This window comes from Emydura macquarii, unplaced genomic scaffold, assembly GCF_026122565.2.
Source record: "Emydura macquarii macquarii isolate MOO-44397 ecotype Brisbane River unplaced genomic scaffold, CSIRO-AGI_Emac_v2 contig_2531, whole genome shotgun sequence".
Lineage (NCBI taxonomy): Eukaryota > Metazoa > Chordata > Testudines > Chelidae > Emydura > Emydura macquarii.
Genome location: NW_027132668.1, coordinates 2301785 through 2321398, shown reverse-complemented (window position 1 = coordinate 2321398; position 19614 = coordinate 2301785). Strand labels below are relative to the sequence as shown.

At 41.5% G+C, this 19614-nt stretch overlaps 1 protein-coding gene across 1 annotated transcript in view; it reads right to left on the bottom strand.

Annotated features, from left to right (window-relative positions):
• The window catches only part of SLC9A2 (solute carrier family 9 member A2), a 37764-nt gene extending 20347 nt beyond the window's left edge, over window positions 1–17417 (bottom strand). The window contains exons 1-3 of the mRNA XM_067563547.1: window positions 17255–17417; window positions 10702–11165; window positions 7933–8183 (exon numbers count right to left, since the gene is read on the bottom strand). Coding sequence (XP_067419648.1) covers window positions 7933–8183; window positions 10702–11165; window positions 17255–17417 — 878 coding nt within the window. The remainder of the gene's footprint in view (window positions 1–7932; window positions 8184–10701; window positions 11166–17254) is intronic.
• Window positions 17418–19614: the final 2197 nt, after the last annotated feature.

Sequence of the window (19614 nt, the reverse complement as noted above, 5' to 3'; positions counted from 1 at the left end):
GTGACTGAAATGGGGATGCTCAGTACAATCATCCTACATGAGGGAGGAAGCAAGGTTTACTAAGACAGACATAGATAGCAAGGGCCACAGACCTAGCAGTTTTATCTTTTAAAGACCAACATCCATATTTCTCCCTTATTCCTCTATGTCCTCTGATAACTAATATTTCTATATCCTTGTTCATGATGGTCATAATTCAGTATAATGATCTATTTCTGTTCATGGACTGACTCTGAGTAGGAAATAGATGACAAGGGTCTTGGGTAAAATTCTCAAAAATGTCTTAGTGATGTAGGTGCCTAAGTTCCATTTTCAAATGTAATTTAGGCACTCAGAAGCCTAAATTTCATGGAAAATCAATGGGACTTAGTAGTGAAGGAGTGACACTTTGATTTCTGATTTCAATGAGAGTTCAGCACCTAGGAGCTTTTTAAAATCCGACTAGGCACCTAGCTGCATCTTTAGGCGACTAAATACCTTTTAAAAGTCTGGCTGTACATCACTTTTGAAATGGGACTTAAGCTCCTAAGTCACTTAGGTAGTTTTGAAAATCTTACCCCCTTGTCAACAGAGAGACTTCAGCTATCAGCATAGCTGCACCAGGGAAAATCCTTAATGTGTGGATATGTTTTATGGGTACAGCATGATTTGAATCAATGTGGTTTATCCCAGCCTCAAAACCACAGTAACCTGCGCTTGTACTAATCATGCTGCACCATTGAAAACCATGTCAATAGTAGTTTTTGCATTGGTGCAGCTACATCTGTGACTGAAATCCCACTGTAGAAAAGACCCTATTTCTTTCATTCTGTTTTTTCATATGTTATGTCAGCTGCTTTGTCTCACAGGGCAACTGTCCAATCTTTTTCTTGTGCTTAGTGGGGATCACTCCTTTAGGACTTAGCTTTTCCCCAGGTGCCATCAGATGAACTTTGCACTGAGGTCTTGAGGGAAGCTCTCTCATACTTTCTGTGGTTTAATCTGACAATATGAGTGCTGCTAAGATGTTTTCCATGAGCTTGCTATACTAGAACTTGACCTATTGCCAGCTAAAAATGCCTGTGATTTAGGGTATGTCTACACAGCAAATCAGCAGTAAGTTTCAGAGCCCGGATCAATTGACTTGGACTTGCAGGGCTTGTGCTGTGGGGCTAAAAAATAGCAGTGGACATGTTCGGGTTCAGGCTGCAGCCCAGGATCTGAAACCTGGTGAAGGAGGAGGGTCTCAGAGCCAGGGCTCCAGCGCAAGTCCAAATGTCTACACCAGGGGTGTCAAACCTTTTTGATCCAGCCCACGTTCGGCCAGTTTAAGTGAGTCGTGCTGCCACCGAAAGCTTCTCTGCATATGGCATTGCCTCTTTAAGAGATTCCTCCGCAGAACCCAGTCACCGAAAAGCGGAAGACGCCCTGAATTTTTCGGCAGAGGGTATTGCTTGGCTCCTGTGAAGTGCAGGTTATGTGAATTTGGCCCGTCACCATCAGCGAGTTTGACACCCCTGGTCTACACTGTCATTTTTAGCACTGCAGCATGCACCCCACAAGCCCAAGTAAGTTGACCCAAGCTCTGAGACTTGCTAATACAGGGTATTGTTTGCTGTCTAGATATACCCCTAGTGCCTTCCGGTTTTCAGAGGGCACTGCCCCTTCCGTATTCTGCAGGCTGCCTAACAAAACCTTTAGTTGCTTGGCACTTATGTCATAATGGAATATTGCAACATATTTATGAGCAGGCCCAGTGACAGCCAAATAGATGGACCTAGGTGGAAGCTAACTGATCAAGTATTTATCTTGTGTGGGTGTTGAGAGCATGATCCCCACCTGAGATTGTCAAAGAGCTGTCCCTCTTGATCTTATGTGCCTGTGGTTAAAGGGATAAGCTACCACCAATACAGCTCTTTGCTGATTTTCCAGTTAAAAACTGATTTCATATAAATCCGCATAGGAGTTTTTGGTCATACTACATGAAGTCCAGGCGTTTGCAGAGTGAGATGGAAAGATGTGTATCCATTTTGCCTTTCTGCAATATGGCCACTGAAAAGAAGCCTGTGTTAAAGCTGCACATCCCAGCATGTGAGCATAATTTACTCCCTTATATATTTAAAAAGTGTGTTACACTAAGAGTCACAAAAAATTATGGCCAAACTTGAGTCTAGACTCTTCATCTTTCTGGTATTTGGGACATTGTAGGAGAAAGCATAAATGGGTTCTGAAGCATCTGGTAGAGACTTTCAAGGCAGAGGGCCCTCCACTGAGAATATTCAGTGCCTAGTCACAGAGTTCCATCTTTGAGACAATCTTACCAGCTCCGTCAGTCCAGTTGCCCCAGTGGGGTACCAAAGGAGTTGCACTCACAGAGACAGGTCAGGTCAGGTCAAACCCATTATGGGTTCAAAAGATCTGAATCTGCAACTTTATATACATCTAAAATTGAAAGGAGAGCCAGTGCAAGGTGCAGAACACAAAGATGAGACAGCATGTGCTCCCTTTATTTAGGTGGGTGTTGGGATGCTGGAAGATAGACCAGTTTCACTTTCTGAATGGCCTGTACTTTCTAGCTCAGGCATAGTATGCTGCTGTAGTCCAGTCTGGAGGTGGCACTATGGATAAGCATGACTAGGACTATCTTCTAGTGGAAAGAGCAAACTAAATGTCCTTGCAACCCAAAGAGGAAAGAAGGCATTTCTGGTGATATATACTATTTGTGTGTCTAAAAGCAGCACTGAGTTCAAAATGATTTCAGAATAATGCACTACCTTGAGCAGCTGTGGGAAGATGACAATGGGGGAAGTTGAGGTTGTAGTTGCTGACAGTTTCTCAAAATGTTACCCTCTCCTACTAAAATTGCCCCTATCATTTCCTGATTTAGCTTGATCTTTTTTCCAGGTTCCAATTTCCTTCAGATACTGTTGTTTGCTCTGGCTGAGAAAGACTAATAGCTGAAGGTATTAAGTCTTTGACTCCTCTGGGATCCCTTGGCACAGCCAGAGGCAGCAAGGGGGAATCCAACTCTTCCCTCTCCCTCTGGCAGGCATGATGGAGACTGGAGGGCAGGGCTGGAGCACAGTGTGCTCTGCGGATCCCTGGCTAGTGGAAAGGTCCCCAGGAGAGTGCAGTATGATGAGTGGAACTGGGAAAAGAAGGTCAGGTTTCAGGAGACAATGAGTTTGATGCAGAAACAGGTGTTCAGAAATGCAAACTGGGTGGGGCGAGGCCACTCCCACTCACACTGCAGTTCCTCATTGTACAACACTGGCCTCAGCACACTTAATAAAGATCTCTTTCCTTCAATGCTGTCAACCATCCACCTCACTTACTGCTAATGAAACAGAGACCAGTCTACCAGTAAAATCTGGAGCAGCCATTTAGCTCCTCTAATGTGCTTTGAGGATAGAGGATGATTAAAATTGGTGTGGAGCGTCCTTTGCATCCCCTGGCACTCATCAGTGCTGAGCATGAGTTTGACATTGGTGAGGCTTGAGTCCAACATCTTCTCATTGTCTCCCCAGGGTTTCTATGCAGAGGTTGAGTAAAACTGAAAACAGGATGCAGTCCTCTGGGCCCCTACAGTTGGGGACTTTTTGGGAAGAGGAGCTCGGCATGACTCTCTGGGGCTTGTCAGAGAAGAATGGATGAAGATATAATTCTTCTTGCCTCCACACCTTTGGTTTGGTCTGAATGTACTGTCCATGATAATGTAGCCATTGTCTTTTGCCAGGTCGCATTCAGGTCAGCCTGAGACCAATCCCAGAAGGCTATGTGAAGAAAGGTGACTAACCAATATAGCATTTCACCTTCCTGACGTTCCGATTTACTGGGAATCCTGAACTCCACAGTTTATAAACTAACTAAAAAATAAAATTAAATGTTATATTTTATTTATTACCCTCTTAAACTTAATTCTTATCATAATTACAGACATGCAGGAAAGCCCTTCAACTCCAGGGTGAGTCAGCCAATTCTGGGAGCAGTTTGTTTTTGGATTCTGAGCTAATAGAGACTCTGCATGCGGATGTCTGATAAGAATCTGTCACCAGATTAATTTGTCCCTCTGCAACCTGTAACTGAAAACATCTCGTATTTTTAACCACTAAAATTTAAAGGGACAGCATCTTCATTTTTTATATTTTTTTCAATACATTACTTTCACTTAGTGAATGTCAGTAACTGACTTAATTCAGTAATATACCAAGACTGAGCAGTGCTATAAATCTTCATTAATCTTCAAATGATGAATATGCTACAATTAGACAATGTGCAGTTTTGCATTTGATATCTCTTTAGACTAATTGCTTCTATCTGAACAAAAAAAAATCCTCTCTGAGTTTCTTCATTTGAAAAATGAAATTACAAGATAACTACCAAGCTTCTAAAAAATGTGCAAAGTACAAATATTATGGAGGTTAATATTGTCAACATAATCTGTAAGTGGGAAAGCATAGGTCTTCTCTTAATTTTGTTTTGTACTTTCTATCCATACATACTTTACATGTAGCTCCTGCATTCTTTGCTCTTAGATTGTTGAATCTGCCATGTTATATCAGGAAAGGAATAAAGGGCTGATTACAATAAAACTGTGTCTTGTATCCCTTTGAGTAATGTAAGTGCACTTGCACAAACAGTACAGTTTCTGTTGTGGCTGGAATAAACCAGAGCTCTGAATTCAGTCCTCAAGTTTCTCTGACCTACTAAACTTAACTGTAGTTTCAGTGCATGTTTCTTTTCAGCTGTTCATTCACTGTTGCAAAAAAAGAAACATGTTAATAGTTCTGCTGTTTCACAACCGTTTTAAAAATAATAAGCACAAAATGTAGTATTATAATAAGAGGTGGAACTAAACTGAAAAGGTCAGCTCCACTGCTACCTTTTTCAAGTTCGTGGTTTTGATTCAGGCCCAAGCTCTAATTACACCATAATATATTTCCTGTCCATCAGAAGAAAACACTCTAATTGGGACTATCTGCTAGGAGATGATTAGTCCATTACAACCAACTATTTTTGATGAGTCATAACATTTTGGTCATGTTAGAACATCAAATAATAATAATAATACTTAGCACTTCCTCCATCTTTCATACCCACACAGGGGCCAATCACATTTTGTCACTAAGGCTGTAATAGAAATAAGGAGTATTTATCTATACAGCTGTATACTTTCAGTATTATTCTGCATCCATGTGCTTGTCCCATTTATACATTAGGAGACACACAGTGTAATTCATCTTATATTAGGCTCACAATGTCCAGTTTGGTATTTTCATACAAGCTACTATGTTTTTTTTTATATAATGCTTCATTCTCCTTTTTGATTTGGGAGTGCTTTAAGTACATGCTCAGATGCTGTCAATGACATTTGACTAAGAACAGGAGGAAACTGGAAACCACACAAATGCTATGAATAGCAACCAGTGGAAGAGATGGGTCAAATTGGATTTATTTGTTACTTTATTTAGGTTCATATCTGAGAACAAAACCCATGCACCCTTCAGCTCCTTACCTTCATTAGCACCCCTCCCACTTCTTCTTCTTCTTTCTCTTTTTTTGGTAGGTGCGTGGGGGTGGGGAGAATATTTCTATGTTTATAGCACTTAAATAATTAGGGTTGTTTCCCCCCATTTTATTGCTGCTTAGCTTGGAGAAACTTAAATTGCCACACCAGTGATATATAATAAACACTTCTGTCTTCAGTCAGATAGCAGAAAAGGTTCTTAATCATCAACACAAATTTCACCAAGTATTAGAGACATTAAATAGTAACTTTTAAACGTCATAAAATGTTATTGCTTCTAAAACCTGACTGCCTCGTTTGTCTCTAGAACAATGCAATACCTAAGCTAAAGAAGATTGTTCTTTATGCAATATTGCTTTGAATCACAATAAACTGTTTTAATTTATTTGATGTCATGATGGTCTTTTCTGAAACTGAGGTCATTACAGGTCATTTTATGCAACATAGAAAGGGTGACAGCTCTTCCTATTGGAGAGCTTTAGTGTAGCAAAATAATACTTCTGTCAGAAATAACAGGAAAAACACACACACACATGTACACATCCCAAGGGCTAGCTTCACAAAATGACTTAGGAGCCTACTGCCACTATAGGTGGCTAAATCCCAGAAATAGGCCCACTGGGATTCACAAAGCCCCTGCTTAGCTGCCTCCAATCCCTGTAGGCATTTAAACAAGCTCAGCACCTAATATTTTGCAGTAGATGGTGCCTATGTTTCTGCATGTGCCCTGAGCCCCACACCAGGTATCTGGACACCTAAGCCACACAGCAATTGATGAACTGGGGAAAGAAAGGTATTCCTGCCCCTAACTCACCTATGTGGCTACATTCAGTAATCATACTCAGGGTTCATCTATTACACGGGGTCCCTATAGACAAGCTTACACAAAACAGCTGGGAGTGGTGGGAAGAGGAGGATGACAACCTCTCTCATACCTTATAATGCAAAAGTGAAGAAACCCAGGCTGTGTGAGACCCCTGGTGCAAGTTCCCACTCTGCCCGATGGGGAGAAGGAAAATGAATTGGGCTTTGTCACCTCTCAGGTGAACGCCTTTGCCATTGGGCTCTGGGATATTCTGAGGTGAGGAGGGGGTCCCTTCAGTCTCTCCTGCTGAAGCTGTTCCACTGTGAATAAACACTTTAAAAAATCTGAGCGCCAGAGACAAAGCATGAGAATGACTCTCATGGTAGTTAGAGAACTCATCTGGCAGCTGCAAGATGTGGGTTCTAGTTCCCTTGCTCCAGTGACTTTTTGAATGATTTAGTCACAGTGGAACAATTTCAACAGCACAGACTAAGGGAGCCCCACATCAGAATATCCCAGAGCCAAGAAGATAGGGTCTTCGTCTGAGAGTGGTTAGGATTTTTGTTCCAATCCCTTCACCCCCCTTTGGGGAAGGAAGGAATTTGAACCAGGCTCTTCCACATCACAGGTGAGTATCTTAACCATTGGACTAAATGTGATGAGGCAGGTCAGCCTCCTTCATTTTATGTTATGTTATTTTTTTGCAAAAACAGTGTAGTCACTTCATGCCAAGAGAAGGTTTGCAACGGAGAACCCTAAGCAGGGGGAGGCGTCCTTCTGCAGCCCCAGAGATTGGCGCCTATCTCCAAGACAGGGGTGGAGCTTAGTACATCTCTCTTAGCTTGGCATATCCCATTGGCTAGTTTAGGTGAGGTGCCACCGAGAGTCTGGCATTTGTGAATCCCATTCTGATGCACTTCTCTCTCTCCGTTCATTGTATAAGGAGCCTAGGCGCCAAATTCAGGCTTGGAGAATTCCAATAATTTTCTAGGCACCTAAAAGTAGGCATGTTGATGCTCAAGGGACATCTATGCTGCAATAAAAGACCAACGTCCCGGCTGTGGCTGGCCCAAATCAGCTGACTCGGGCTTGTGGGGCTCAGGCTGCAGGGCTGTAAAACTGCAGTGTAGACATTTGGGCTCAGCTGAAGACTGGGCTTTGAGAGCCCACAAGGAGGGAAGGTCTCAGATCCTGGGCTCCAACCAGAGCCCGAACATCTAGACTGCAATTTTATAGTCCCACAGCCCGAGCCCCACAAGCCCACATCAGCTGACCTCGGTTTTTTATCGCAGTATAGACATACCTTCAGCGTCACCATGCCTAAGTTTTTTTGTGAATTTAGCCCTAAGAAGCTAAGATTATGAGTTATTATAAAATCACTTTAAGGCAAGATTCTGAAATTCTTACTCCTAATCTTACTCCCAGTTTAGTAAATGGAAGTTTTTTCATTTAACATTAATGGAACAGCATTGTCTCTATTGAATAGTCCTTATTCACTGCTCAAACAACTAAGTACTACTCATTGTAAGGTACAGTCTACAGAATCTAGCTCTCAATGACGTCTAATTTTGCATTGTCACTTGAGGCTATTATTAGTGACATATCTTTTTTGTGTACTTACGCCATAATGCCTGAGAGATGAAACATTTCAGCTGTTACGTATGACAAGTAACTGTAGAGGAAGACAAAAAGTGGCTCAATCACTCGGATTTTATGGGTGAAGCGAGTTGTAAATGCTGCTACAAATCCCAAAAAAATTCCAATCAACACGCCACCAATCCCCACTATAAAGAATTTAGCGATTCCAGCAAATATGTCAATGGTCTCAATTGTGCGCATCTGGCAAAAAGTCTTGAACAAATTGTACAGGACCTACGGAGAAAAGAAAGTACATTACTTTTCAGAAGCCTTCCCAATTCTTCTCAGTGTCACTGTAATCATGCTTTCTAATAGAAGACTTTGATTTTTTTTCTTTACCTTGAATTCACTTTAAAAATATGCTAAATACATAATCTACTTATATCCTTTTAATATGTATCTATACATTATTTTTCATCCATAGATCTCAAAGTACTTTACAAAGGGGATAAATATCAATATTCCTGTTTTGCAGATTGATGTTGCAGACACTGAGGCACAGAAAGGGGAACTGACTCAACCAATGTCACTTAACAGATCAGAGACAGCACCAAGAATAAAACCAATTTTTCCTTATGGATGCAATTTCCTGTGTCCTAGCTATGCTGCCAATCATTTTCAGACCTCCTAACTTCACACTTTCCCAGCTTAAGGCAAGATTTTTCAGATTTAAAATGAAAAAAAGAAAACAACACTTTGTTTTATCACCAGTAAAATCAAGTGATTCATTAGAGGCTCTGGGACAACAGGTCTGAAAACATATCTGCTCAGCCAAACTGTGACAGATGACAATCCTAAGTGTCCACAATGCCTATTTTGCCTGCCAAGTACTGTTTAGAACAATATGCAATGTGATCACCTGGGTTATATTTTAAATATAATCAACTGAGTAGAGCTATGCAAAATCATAACCATGAGTTATACTCAGAACCATGAATAGGTTCGCTGCCAAGATACTGGACCTTCCGACAATCACTCAGATATCTTTAAGAACTGCCTATGAAGTGGAACTGAATTGATTATAAACTCCCATTGACTGCAAGTATTATGACTGGAGAAAAATAGAAGCTCAAATAGAAGCTCAAACGACTTCTAAAAAAGACCCATGAGAGACCTCAAAAGAGCTGCAAAGTGAAGTGGTAAGCATGGTCACTTGTTTGCTGCATGAGGCCAACAGGATCCATAAACTGTGTCCTCTGTATTTGACCCCGAGAGGGTCAAAATCTCTTTCATAAATAGAAGAGGTAGGCAAGCATGAAGCCTATATAAAAGATCTGCAGCACAGTTCCAGCACCACCACTGTAGCGTATGTACAGAATGGTGGGTTGGAGTTAGCATCATTTTGCTCATAGCACACATATTTCAGGCTGCAAAACATAGTGGGCTTTTTAGCAAAGTGTGCTCATTTGTGTTGAGGTTAGATGCTGTTTGAGCTGAAAAGTGATGTTTTTATTGTTGTTGAAAAAAATTACACAATGAGAAGGCTCCATATTAATACGAAGAACAGCCATTCCCCAAATATTCATGCAAACAGAAATGCCTTTGCATGAATGATTGTTAAGAGTAAATAAAGACAGGCATAGACATGTCTGAACCAAACAGCCATTTGGAATTGGAATTAATATTTGCCTGAGCTGTTTTTGCATTTGCATTTTGTATTGAACAACCCTCATACAGAGCACCATCATAGGCATGATAGAGAGTTCAGCTATTAGCTAAGAAGAAAAGTCAGGCTTTAAGACAAGCTTTAAAGAGAGCATGTGATTTAGTGGCTTGGAAGGAGGCAATGTCTGGGAGATTGGGAAGCATAAGTGGAAAAACAATATCCCAACTGTGGAGGATCATGGGAAGGGAAAGAAAAAATGTCCAATACTGAAGAATCAGATAGAGCGGATAGAAGATATCAGCTCAATGAGATAGGCTGGAGAAAATCCTTTAGAAGTTTAAAAACCAGGAAGATAATTCTTTATTGAATTAGGAGATGAAAGGGAAGCACTGCTGGAGAAAAGAGAAATACGGTCCCGATTCATGGAGCTCTCTGATCCTTATCACATGTGAAAAACTGGAGTTATATTGATCATAAAACAGAATATTACAGGGATATTAACAGGAAATTATTCATGCATGGGTAAGGATTTCAGGTGAGATAAGGCCAGGTAAGAATAAATGCCAGTAATAGTCAAGATATAAGCAACAGCAGATTTACACATGGGGAAGTGGATGGCTCAAAGAAACAGAAATGGGCTCTGCAGGCTTTCATCTTTAGGTCAGCATAAGAAATCTGCTCAGCTGGTTAATTAATAGAAGTTGTTACCATCTAATGGCTGCTTGGTGTCCTTTGGGAAATAAGTTGGTTGATCTCAGTACAGCTCCAACTGGGCAGGTGCCCACATCAAATTACACTAATTGGCAACTATATTGTGGTTTGCACTCTTTCTGTGTGTGTCCATGGGAATCCATGCTGAACACCTCTTCTCCCCTTCCCTCCCCTACACACATTTCTGAATCCAGCGAAAACCTCTGAATTTTTATTACAAATCTGATAGTTTAATGATAAACACCTGAAGACTTCAGCAATGAAAATCTATGAAATATTTCTATGCCACCATTAAACATTAGCATGTTTTCGGTAAAATTCGGTAAACTGGCTTTGGCTCTCGGTCGATAGTGACAACTAGATAGAAAGACACGTGGCATGATTGCGCCATGCAGTCAAGTAGCAGCGCCAATAATTGTTTATATAGTCACTTACCACAGTTATGGCATCATTCAACAGAGACTCTCCAAACACTAGGATGTAAAGCTGTTCATTGACATGAATATTTTCAAAAACAGCCAGCACTGCCACAGGATCCACAGCTGAAATTAAGCTGCCGAAGAGCAGACACTGTAGCAAAGTGATATCGGTCAAGCCAAATATTTCAATCTGGCAAATTCCAAAGAGCGAAATGCCAATGCCAATAGAATTCCAAAGTGTTCCCACGACAGCATACCAGAATATAGTACCAAAGTTCTCGAAGAAAAGACGGGTTGGCATGAAATATCCGGCATCGAGTACAATCGGTGGAAGGAGATACAAGAAGAAAACATCACTCTTCATTGCAGGTGGAGATTTTTCCTCCGCTCCAGAAATAATTCCACCCAGTAGTAATCCAACCAGAATAAGGAGGCAGCTCTCAGGCACAATCAAGGGCAACTTGTAATAGAGATGAAAGCCTTCAAAGGGAGTTTCAAACACAAGAAAGTAAAATAGTTACTTCTCCAGAATCTAAAAGCAAATCATGTAATTTTATTCTTTATCCTAAAGAAATAGTAATCACATACTAACTTTATTTTCACTTCAAAGAAAAGTTCAGAGAAGCAGAAAACAAAGACACATAATCTCATTGTGCAGCAAGAGATGGGGATGAAATACTAACCCTGTTTGGCAGATATGTAGATTTGATAGCTATCTCTCTACCCACCCATTCACCAGGCAAATCCAGACCATACAATTGCAGTAAATACACATACAAATGAGTGGTAAGAGATCTAATTTGACATTTGTGCACAAATTTACCACAACTGTGCACACAGTTGTGGGAGTTGTGCACACTAATTAGGCAAGAAGACACAACATTTTGCATTCACAATTCTTAAAATCTGGACCTTCGTGCCTCATTATTTCACAATTCTATTGAACACCCAGTATGCTAAGTGCTGTATAAATACATAGAAAAATTCTTGGAAGAGATTTTCAATGGTGATCTAAAGGTTCCATATACAATTACAGGTCTCTGAGACATGCAGACAGTTCAGTTTTGCTTTTAGGATTTTACATCAATGTACCTTCTATGCACCAAGGATACATTTTAGGTTCGGCAGATGCCAATCTTTTCCATACCAACCTTAGCTATCCTTAACCCATGGAATTATTCATGATGGAAAATACAGCTCGTTGAAAATCAAGAGCAAACAAAGCACATCCACAAGATGCTACAATTCTTGTCTAACTGAAAAGCATTTGTAATGATTTTAAATGGGTGCTACCATTTTTTAAATACAGTAAACTTTGAATGTGGTAGTAAACATCACCTGACTCCCGAAACTTAAAAGAGATGTTAATATAAACTGATTTAGGTCCCAACCGAAACCCACTGAAGTCAATGGAAGAGCTTCAATTCACTTCAATGGGCTTTAGATCAGAACCTCAGGCACCACGTTACATTCTGTGAAATCATTCTATTTAGAAAATAGTGCTTTTCCCTTGTAAGTGTTGTTTTTCTGTTTCATTTTTCCTTAGAAATATCAAGAATGTCAAGTCTGATCAGACTTAGCTTCGTTGGAGGATCTGTTGGGGACTCAAGGATCTTTATGTAGCCCCTCTCATTGTTAATTCAATGGATGAAGATGTTGAACCTTTAACAAATACATCCTGTAAGTGTTCTTTAGTCGCTGAAGTTAAATGGCTGTTAACATACCCACAATTTTTTAAACAGCTAACTCCAAATCCCTTTCCCTCTCAGAGTTATCTACATACACAAATTGCACTGCTTTCACTGCTACACTTGTGCATCTAGACAAGCCAAAGTCTGAATTTCTCATGTAAAAAGCAAATAGAAAAAAACTGTAAACAAAAACTTTACTGGGCTTTTATATTATACACCATAAAGATATATTAAAGCTAAAAGGGTCCAAGCATAATTATTTTTGTTACAGGTCACCGATGTAGCAAGTTTGCCCTCTAAAATATATCTCACGTAAATTCAAATTTTGAAAAAATGTAAAGACTAAGAACCTGAATGAATGTGGGGAGAGCTGCCAAACTCACTCAGTTAGTACAACCTGCGGTAGGGCAGTAGGGCATCTCCAGTTTGCTGCCTGATCACAACAAGTGAGGGCTTTAAGGGGGGGTGAGAATGAGGAGTTGGGGATCATAGTTGGTCCTCTGCACCTTCCAGTCCATTCTGAGGTGCCTAACTGCCACTTCAGATGCCCAAGTCCAAAATTTAGATCTTCAAATCCTCTGCTCAGCTACTTAACCCTGTAGGTGCCTAAATTTCTGCTGGAGCAACTGTGCAAAGCCACCCCAGTGCTCACACTGCAAATATGCTCAGCACCTAAGTTCTGGCAAATTCTCAAATTTAGCATTCCCCTGTCTATTTTGCTTGCAGGGCCCAATCCAATTCTCAGAGCATACCTATGCCACAAAAAAGACATCCAAAAGGAGGATGTGGTGATGCGCCCCTGGTGGTTTGAACACTCACACAGGAGGTGGGCATTCAAATCCCCACTCTATCTAATTTGAAGCAGACATTTGAACCCAGATCTTCCCCAGCAATGCCTTAATCACTGGGCTATAGGGTGATGTCAGGGTGGGGCTCTCTCAATCTCTTCTGTGGAAGCTGTTCCACTGTGTACAAATAATTAAATATTTGTTGGGCCAGAAAACATGAGAATGACCCTATAGGTCAGGGTTTAGAGCACTCACCTAAAAGGTGTGAAACCCATTTTGTATAAAATATTCATTGGAGCAGGGACTGGGACCTGGACTTCCTGGTGAGTGCACTGCCCACTAGGTCACAGAGCCATTCTCACACACTCTCTGGCCCACTTTTCAAAATTTTACCATTAGGTCTAATCCTGTAGTTACTATTAATACAAAGTAAAGCTGGTGGAAAATGACAAATTGGAAATGTTGAGGATGTTTTCATGGCCAAGAGTTCAAAGTGTACACATTTTTCAGTTTTGTTTTGTTTTGTTTTGTTTGTTTGTTTTGTTTTGTTGTTTTTAATTCATCAGAAATTTTCGTCAGGATTTTTTCAAAACGTTTAGCAGAAAAAAATGATCAAATATCTTATGGAAATAAACTCTCTAAATTAAAACTTTTGAAAACCAATTCAATAACATATTTTATTTTAAAAAATCTGATTTTTTTAATGCATGGAATTGTTCATGAAAACTGAAACATTTTGCTAATATCAATAGTTTTAAAACATCCTTTTGGAAAAAAAAGGCCTTTGTTTTCATTCTGCTTTGGAACAAAACTGAAACCTTTTGTGAAACAGCATTGTGTCAAAATGTCTGTTTTTCACTCAGAAAACTCAGGTTTTGCTTCTGGGCTCTGTTCCTCTCTCTGATCTGCAGTGACCAGAAGCCACCCAGGATGTCTGAAACTTTCCAGATGAAAACAATGGTGAAATCGACAAGTTCTCTGCATAATATTTTGGCTTCGACAAAACTGCATGTTTTGACAACACTACTTTTAGTGAAAAATATTCGGACCTACATAACACCACATTGGCCTTCAGGTTCATGAAGTTCTGTTCATGCAGAGGTTATAAAATCTGATCATATCCTATGAACTTGAGTTATTTTTTAAAGGGACTTCTGGTTTAGTGCGTTTTTTAATAAAACAAATGCTCTGTATTGATGACAACACTTTAGTTTATTATAACTGAAAGAGTTTTTAAAATCTACTTTACTTCTCACAATTTATGTTGTTTGTTTACTTTTTTTCATTGCATTCAACTTAGAAAATAAAATTAGATGAGTCTTTTTCACCTTCTGGAGTCTCATGCATTAGCAAAATACTAATCACGAACAGTCCACCAGAATATTTACATTTTTAAAATAACATAATTGGAATTTTAAAAAAATCACAGAAATATGTCCATTGCTCTTAGCTTCCGCAAGACCTTTTATTACAAAATCTAAATGTTGCCCTAAATCAACTTTACAGTATCCTTTTAAATGGGGTGAGAGGGATACAAATCAAATGGCATATTTTTATATCAGGTGATTAGTTGAAATACATTGGTGTTCAATCTACAACATCTAAATATATAGGCCCTGATCCTGCAAACCCTTATGCACATGCTTGAGCTGACACATGAGTAATCCCATTGGGGCAGAATTTCAACTTGTGTAAATTGTTATAGCTCTGTTGAAATCAAGGAGATTATGCTTAAAATTAAGCACATGCATAAGTGTAATCGTTATATGGCTACTAGGCAGAATGTGGCTCTGTATATGTACATTTCACAAGTAGAAGGCCAAAGTAAATGATAGCTAATTTGGCTCAATAAGTAGTTATCTACATGAATGTGTTCATAGTTTTCAGTGAAATGTGTGATATAAAAAAAAAAGGCATTTGAAGTCAAGTAAACATAGTAATGTTATGTTTTACCCTTTATTCCTCAAGGCAGGTTGTTTGAGACATGGATTCTCAAGGACTGCTTAGAAACAAACCTAGTTAGAATGAATTTCATCATTTATACATGGTCTTACTGATTTTTACACAGTTCCTAAACCTTTTGTTTTCCAGATCACTCTGTTACCAGTTTAAATTCATACTTTTATTGTAACAAGAAATAAAACAGTTAATTTAAAAATATATTTCCCTAATAAACAGACCATAACACAGTGAAACTATGCAGTACAAACTTTTCCCACATGAGAGAATGAATGACCTTTCTAACTAACTCAGGCTAAGTCTACACTGACGGCAGCAAAGTTGCCACCATCAGATCGCCTTCTCTGGATCGACTGAGCGGTCAGTGAAGACCCGCTCAGTCGATCCAGAAATCAACGTATTAAGAGCACCTTCTCAAGTTGCGTAGCGCTGCATCGACAGGAATGCAGTGCAGTGAAATGAAGACGGCGCGCAGAACAGAAGCAGAGAAGTCGACAGGAGTTACGCAAGTTTTTTGTGTAGCTTGTGTAACTCCGGTCGACTGCCCCCGAATCTCTGAGGTAAATGTAGCCAAGCCCTTAGTGCTGTTTTTCTCCTCTTTCAGGAACTATTCACAGGACATAAATGAGTAGTGAAAAAACACTAAGGAGAGACTTAATCCACAATGATTAACATTTTTGTTTGCTTTCCATCAATCCCTTGACATCAGTTTTCTTTAGATACAATTCTTTATTTTAAAGATATATTATATAATTGCCTTCCATCATGTACCGTGATAGTTTATGGAAAGGAATATAGTGATAATACACTTTACATGCAATTATGTATCTAGAGACTCTAAATAATGTGTTTCATGTATACACAGAAGGATGAATAAAACTCTTAGTTTTTTAGGGCTACATTATTAATACTTTGCAACCAAATCTTTTAAGTTTTACATTTTGTTTAGGCCTATTAGGAGAGACATTTTCCAATGGTAGTTTAATCTAATTGTCTCATTCATGCTGTTTCTCTTCAAGAAATAAAAAAGCCTTGTATCATGCCTTCAGGCTTCAAATTACATCAATAAACAATAGAAGAAAATCCCTCTAATGGTCACTTGTCAGGAAATCTAAAAGTCAACTATTACTAGACACCTGACCCATCAGTCCTCATTCTTAAAGGAAATCTTCACAACACCTTCAAAAAAGCTTAATTCATGCCTGGGAGCTTAATTAATAACTTTGCTAGACACTAAAAATCATGGACAGAAGAGAAACACTGGATTTATGGCATATTACAACAATCTATAACACACTAATAATACCCCCAACAAGCTGCCTCCCCCCACCTTTTCTTTGCCCGAATGAAGGGATATAAAAGGGCCACTTCACTTTGAATGGTCCCTTGAAACATATGTTAACTGCTTGTGGGAAACAATCTGTTTCACCTTGTATTTAGCTGTGGCACTCTGTCTCAAAGCTTGTCTCTCTCTCACCAACAGAAACTGCTTCAATAAAAGATATTATATCACCCACCTTATCTTTTATCTGAGCGCTTATCACACTGAAAGGTAAATCATAACGCATCCATTTTAGTAAATCCATGTATTCACTGTTTGTCTTTTAAAAAAATAAGCAAGGTCACAGTGAAAGCCACGATGAAGTGAAAATCTCGAATCTAGGTGTGTTTGCCAAATGAACCATCAAGGGAAAATAAGACAAATCTTAGGGACCTTAACTGTCTTCCTCTGCTCTCCAGGGGTTTCTAGGACTCTGAATGAGCAGTGTTACGGGTCCCCATTCTCACTAGACCTCAGTGCAAACGGACAGTGCCACATTATTTATCCATCTGTCTATCTATCTGTGTTGCCCTGGTTTTAACAGCGAAATAAGCAGGTAAAGCGCGCATGGCCAGGCTGTCCTTCTGACACTCCTGTGAAGCTCCCGCAGGCTGCTTTCCCCCCGCCGGTGAAGTGCAGCGTGAACTCCCTGCTTCTCGCCCCCACCCACCCTCCGACCGGGCTCCCACCCAAGCTCCCTTTCTTCGGCTGACACAGCTCAGCTGTATTTACGGGCAGTCGCTCAGCCTCGGCAGCAGCCCCCCCGTCAGTCCCAGCCCCAGGGCTCGCGGCCGGGTCGGAGTCACTCACCGATCTTGGCCAAGGAAGCCAGCAAGATCCAGAGAGTGATCTCGAAGGGGATCTGCACGTGGGGATAGTCCAGGGTGAAGACTTGGAGCCGGGTCTCCTGGAAGGGGGTCCCGTTCGGCGGCTGCAGAGTCCCGGAGCTGCTGGGGTCCGGACCGGTGCCCATCGCGGCTTCGGAGAAGGCAGAGACGGCTCCGGGCTCCATGAGGCAGGCAAGGAGGAGGACAAGGGGCCCGGCGGGGAGCCAGGGGCAGCGGCAGCCCATTGTGCCTCCTCCCAGCCCGGCTTGTCCGGGTGCCCCTCTCCTCTCACTCTCAGAGCATGATCCCGCCTGCAGCCCCCTCTGCCGCGCCGGGCACCCGCTCCCGGGGACTTGCCGAATCTCGCTCCCCGGGGTCGGCGGGCGGATGCACCCCGGGGACACGCAGAGGCGCCCCCTTCCTCTGCCCCTGTTCCTCACCTGGGCCCCTGCCCGAGCCGCCCCGCGCTACCCTTCCTCCTCTCCCGAGGGCCGGCCCCGCCGCAGGCAGAGCGCCGAGCTCACACCGGCAACGCCCCTCGGCAGCCGCCCCAGGGACAGGGCGCTGGCTGCCACCGCGCACCTGCCGCCGGTTCCCGGGGAGCCAGCCTGCTCCCGACACTGCAGCGACGGGCTGTCACCGCTAGGGAAGAGGCGTGCCCGCCCCCGATCTTCCTGGACAGACGGACAGACCCTGGGAAGGAAAGATCGTGTGAAACGCTGTCAAAACGTTGCGGGACATTCGGAAAAGGGGGAGCCGCAAGACAGCCAGAGCTGAGCGCGCCCCGCGGCGGAGATCTACCCGCGCCGCTGCATTTAGGGCACCCTTCTGCCACCTGGCCCAGGAGCCTGTCATTGATTCCTCCTCCTGTGGCCTCCTCCCCTGCGTTCTGCCCACTCAGCCGTCACCCCTCTCCCACTCCCAGCCGGGCCACCGAGACCAACATTCCCACTTCTCCCAGCCTTCCCACATCTGCCGGCCTTGAGAAGCCAGCCAGGGGAATAATCCCGCTTCTCCTTCCCTCCCCCTTCCCCCACCCACCTCCCCTCAAAAATTATACCGAGCCAAGGCCCAGGACAGAAAATACTCAGTCTTGGGCCAGTGGTGGTATCTCCCGGCCCCATAGTGCTTGAAATAGGAGCTTTACACTGTTGGAAAGGAGAGATTTCTAACCCAGTAGAACACGTGATCCTCGCTCTGGAAGTTCCCAAGGTATCAGCTCTTAAGACAGTAACATCTTATGTATGGGGGGAACCCCAACAAAAACAGGTCATTTTAGAGGTTTGTATGGCTTCCTCTGAATCCAGTACAGTTGGACTCATGGTAACTGGGCCTGATCCTGCAAACATGTATGCATGTTGCTGAACTGTAACATAACTTTAACTACTTATGTGCTTAAAGTAAAGCACATACATATGCATTTGCAGGGCAGGGATCTAAGGCACTGAGCTTTGCAGGTGGATAGTTACAAAAATAGTCCCAATGTATTGTAACTCACTACAATATATTTAAATAGATTTTAATATATATATTGCATATACAGAGCACATAACAGGTGATATCCAGTCCCATTGAAAGCAATGGGAGTTTTGCCATTGACTTCAAAGAGGCCAGGATTTTCCCCTTCCCTCCAATGGTATGGGATACCTTTTTTACAGAGACTAATTGGGATAATCAGTATAACTTTCTCATGGCTTTCCCACTAATGAGTAATGTGGTATTTCAAAACTCAGAGCAATAAAAACCTTATAGTGCACCATCATGTATTCTCATGCTCTTAATAGTAGTTTAATGCAAATACCACTGGAGACAGCAGCAGCAGCTCTTTTCTTCTAACAATGATCGGGATAATTAGTTTTGCCATGTTTAAAGACTTCTGTTTTCCGTGGGAGTTGGAGATGGAGTGAAGCTCCTAAATAAAAAGCTGAACTGAACACTTGCTACTCTCATTGACTTCAACATCTTTCAAATTTAGGCCATTGTACTTAAGTTTCTAATAACAGATTTAAGAGCATGTCACTAGGTACCCAAATTTGAAGTTTTTGATCATTATGTATCAAAACCAATTTTTTTAGATTAAAGCTATATAGCGTCTAGAAAATCAAATGGAAGGGGAAAATATGTCTAAATTTCTAGCCAGTCTCCAAATCTTCCAGTTGTCTGTCAATTTTGATGACCTTCTGCAAGAAGCCTTTTAAGCAAAATCCTTTTGTTTCTTGTATTAAGTACCCTGAATTAAGAGAGGGACTGCTGAGTACTGTTCATACTAAGGAACTCTCCCTTAAAGGAGACATGGATACAGAAAGAAAAGGTTGTTGTCCAATACCAGGAAATTCCTCTGTC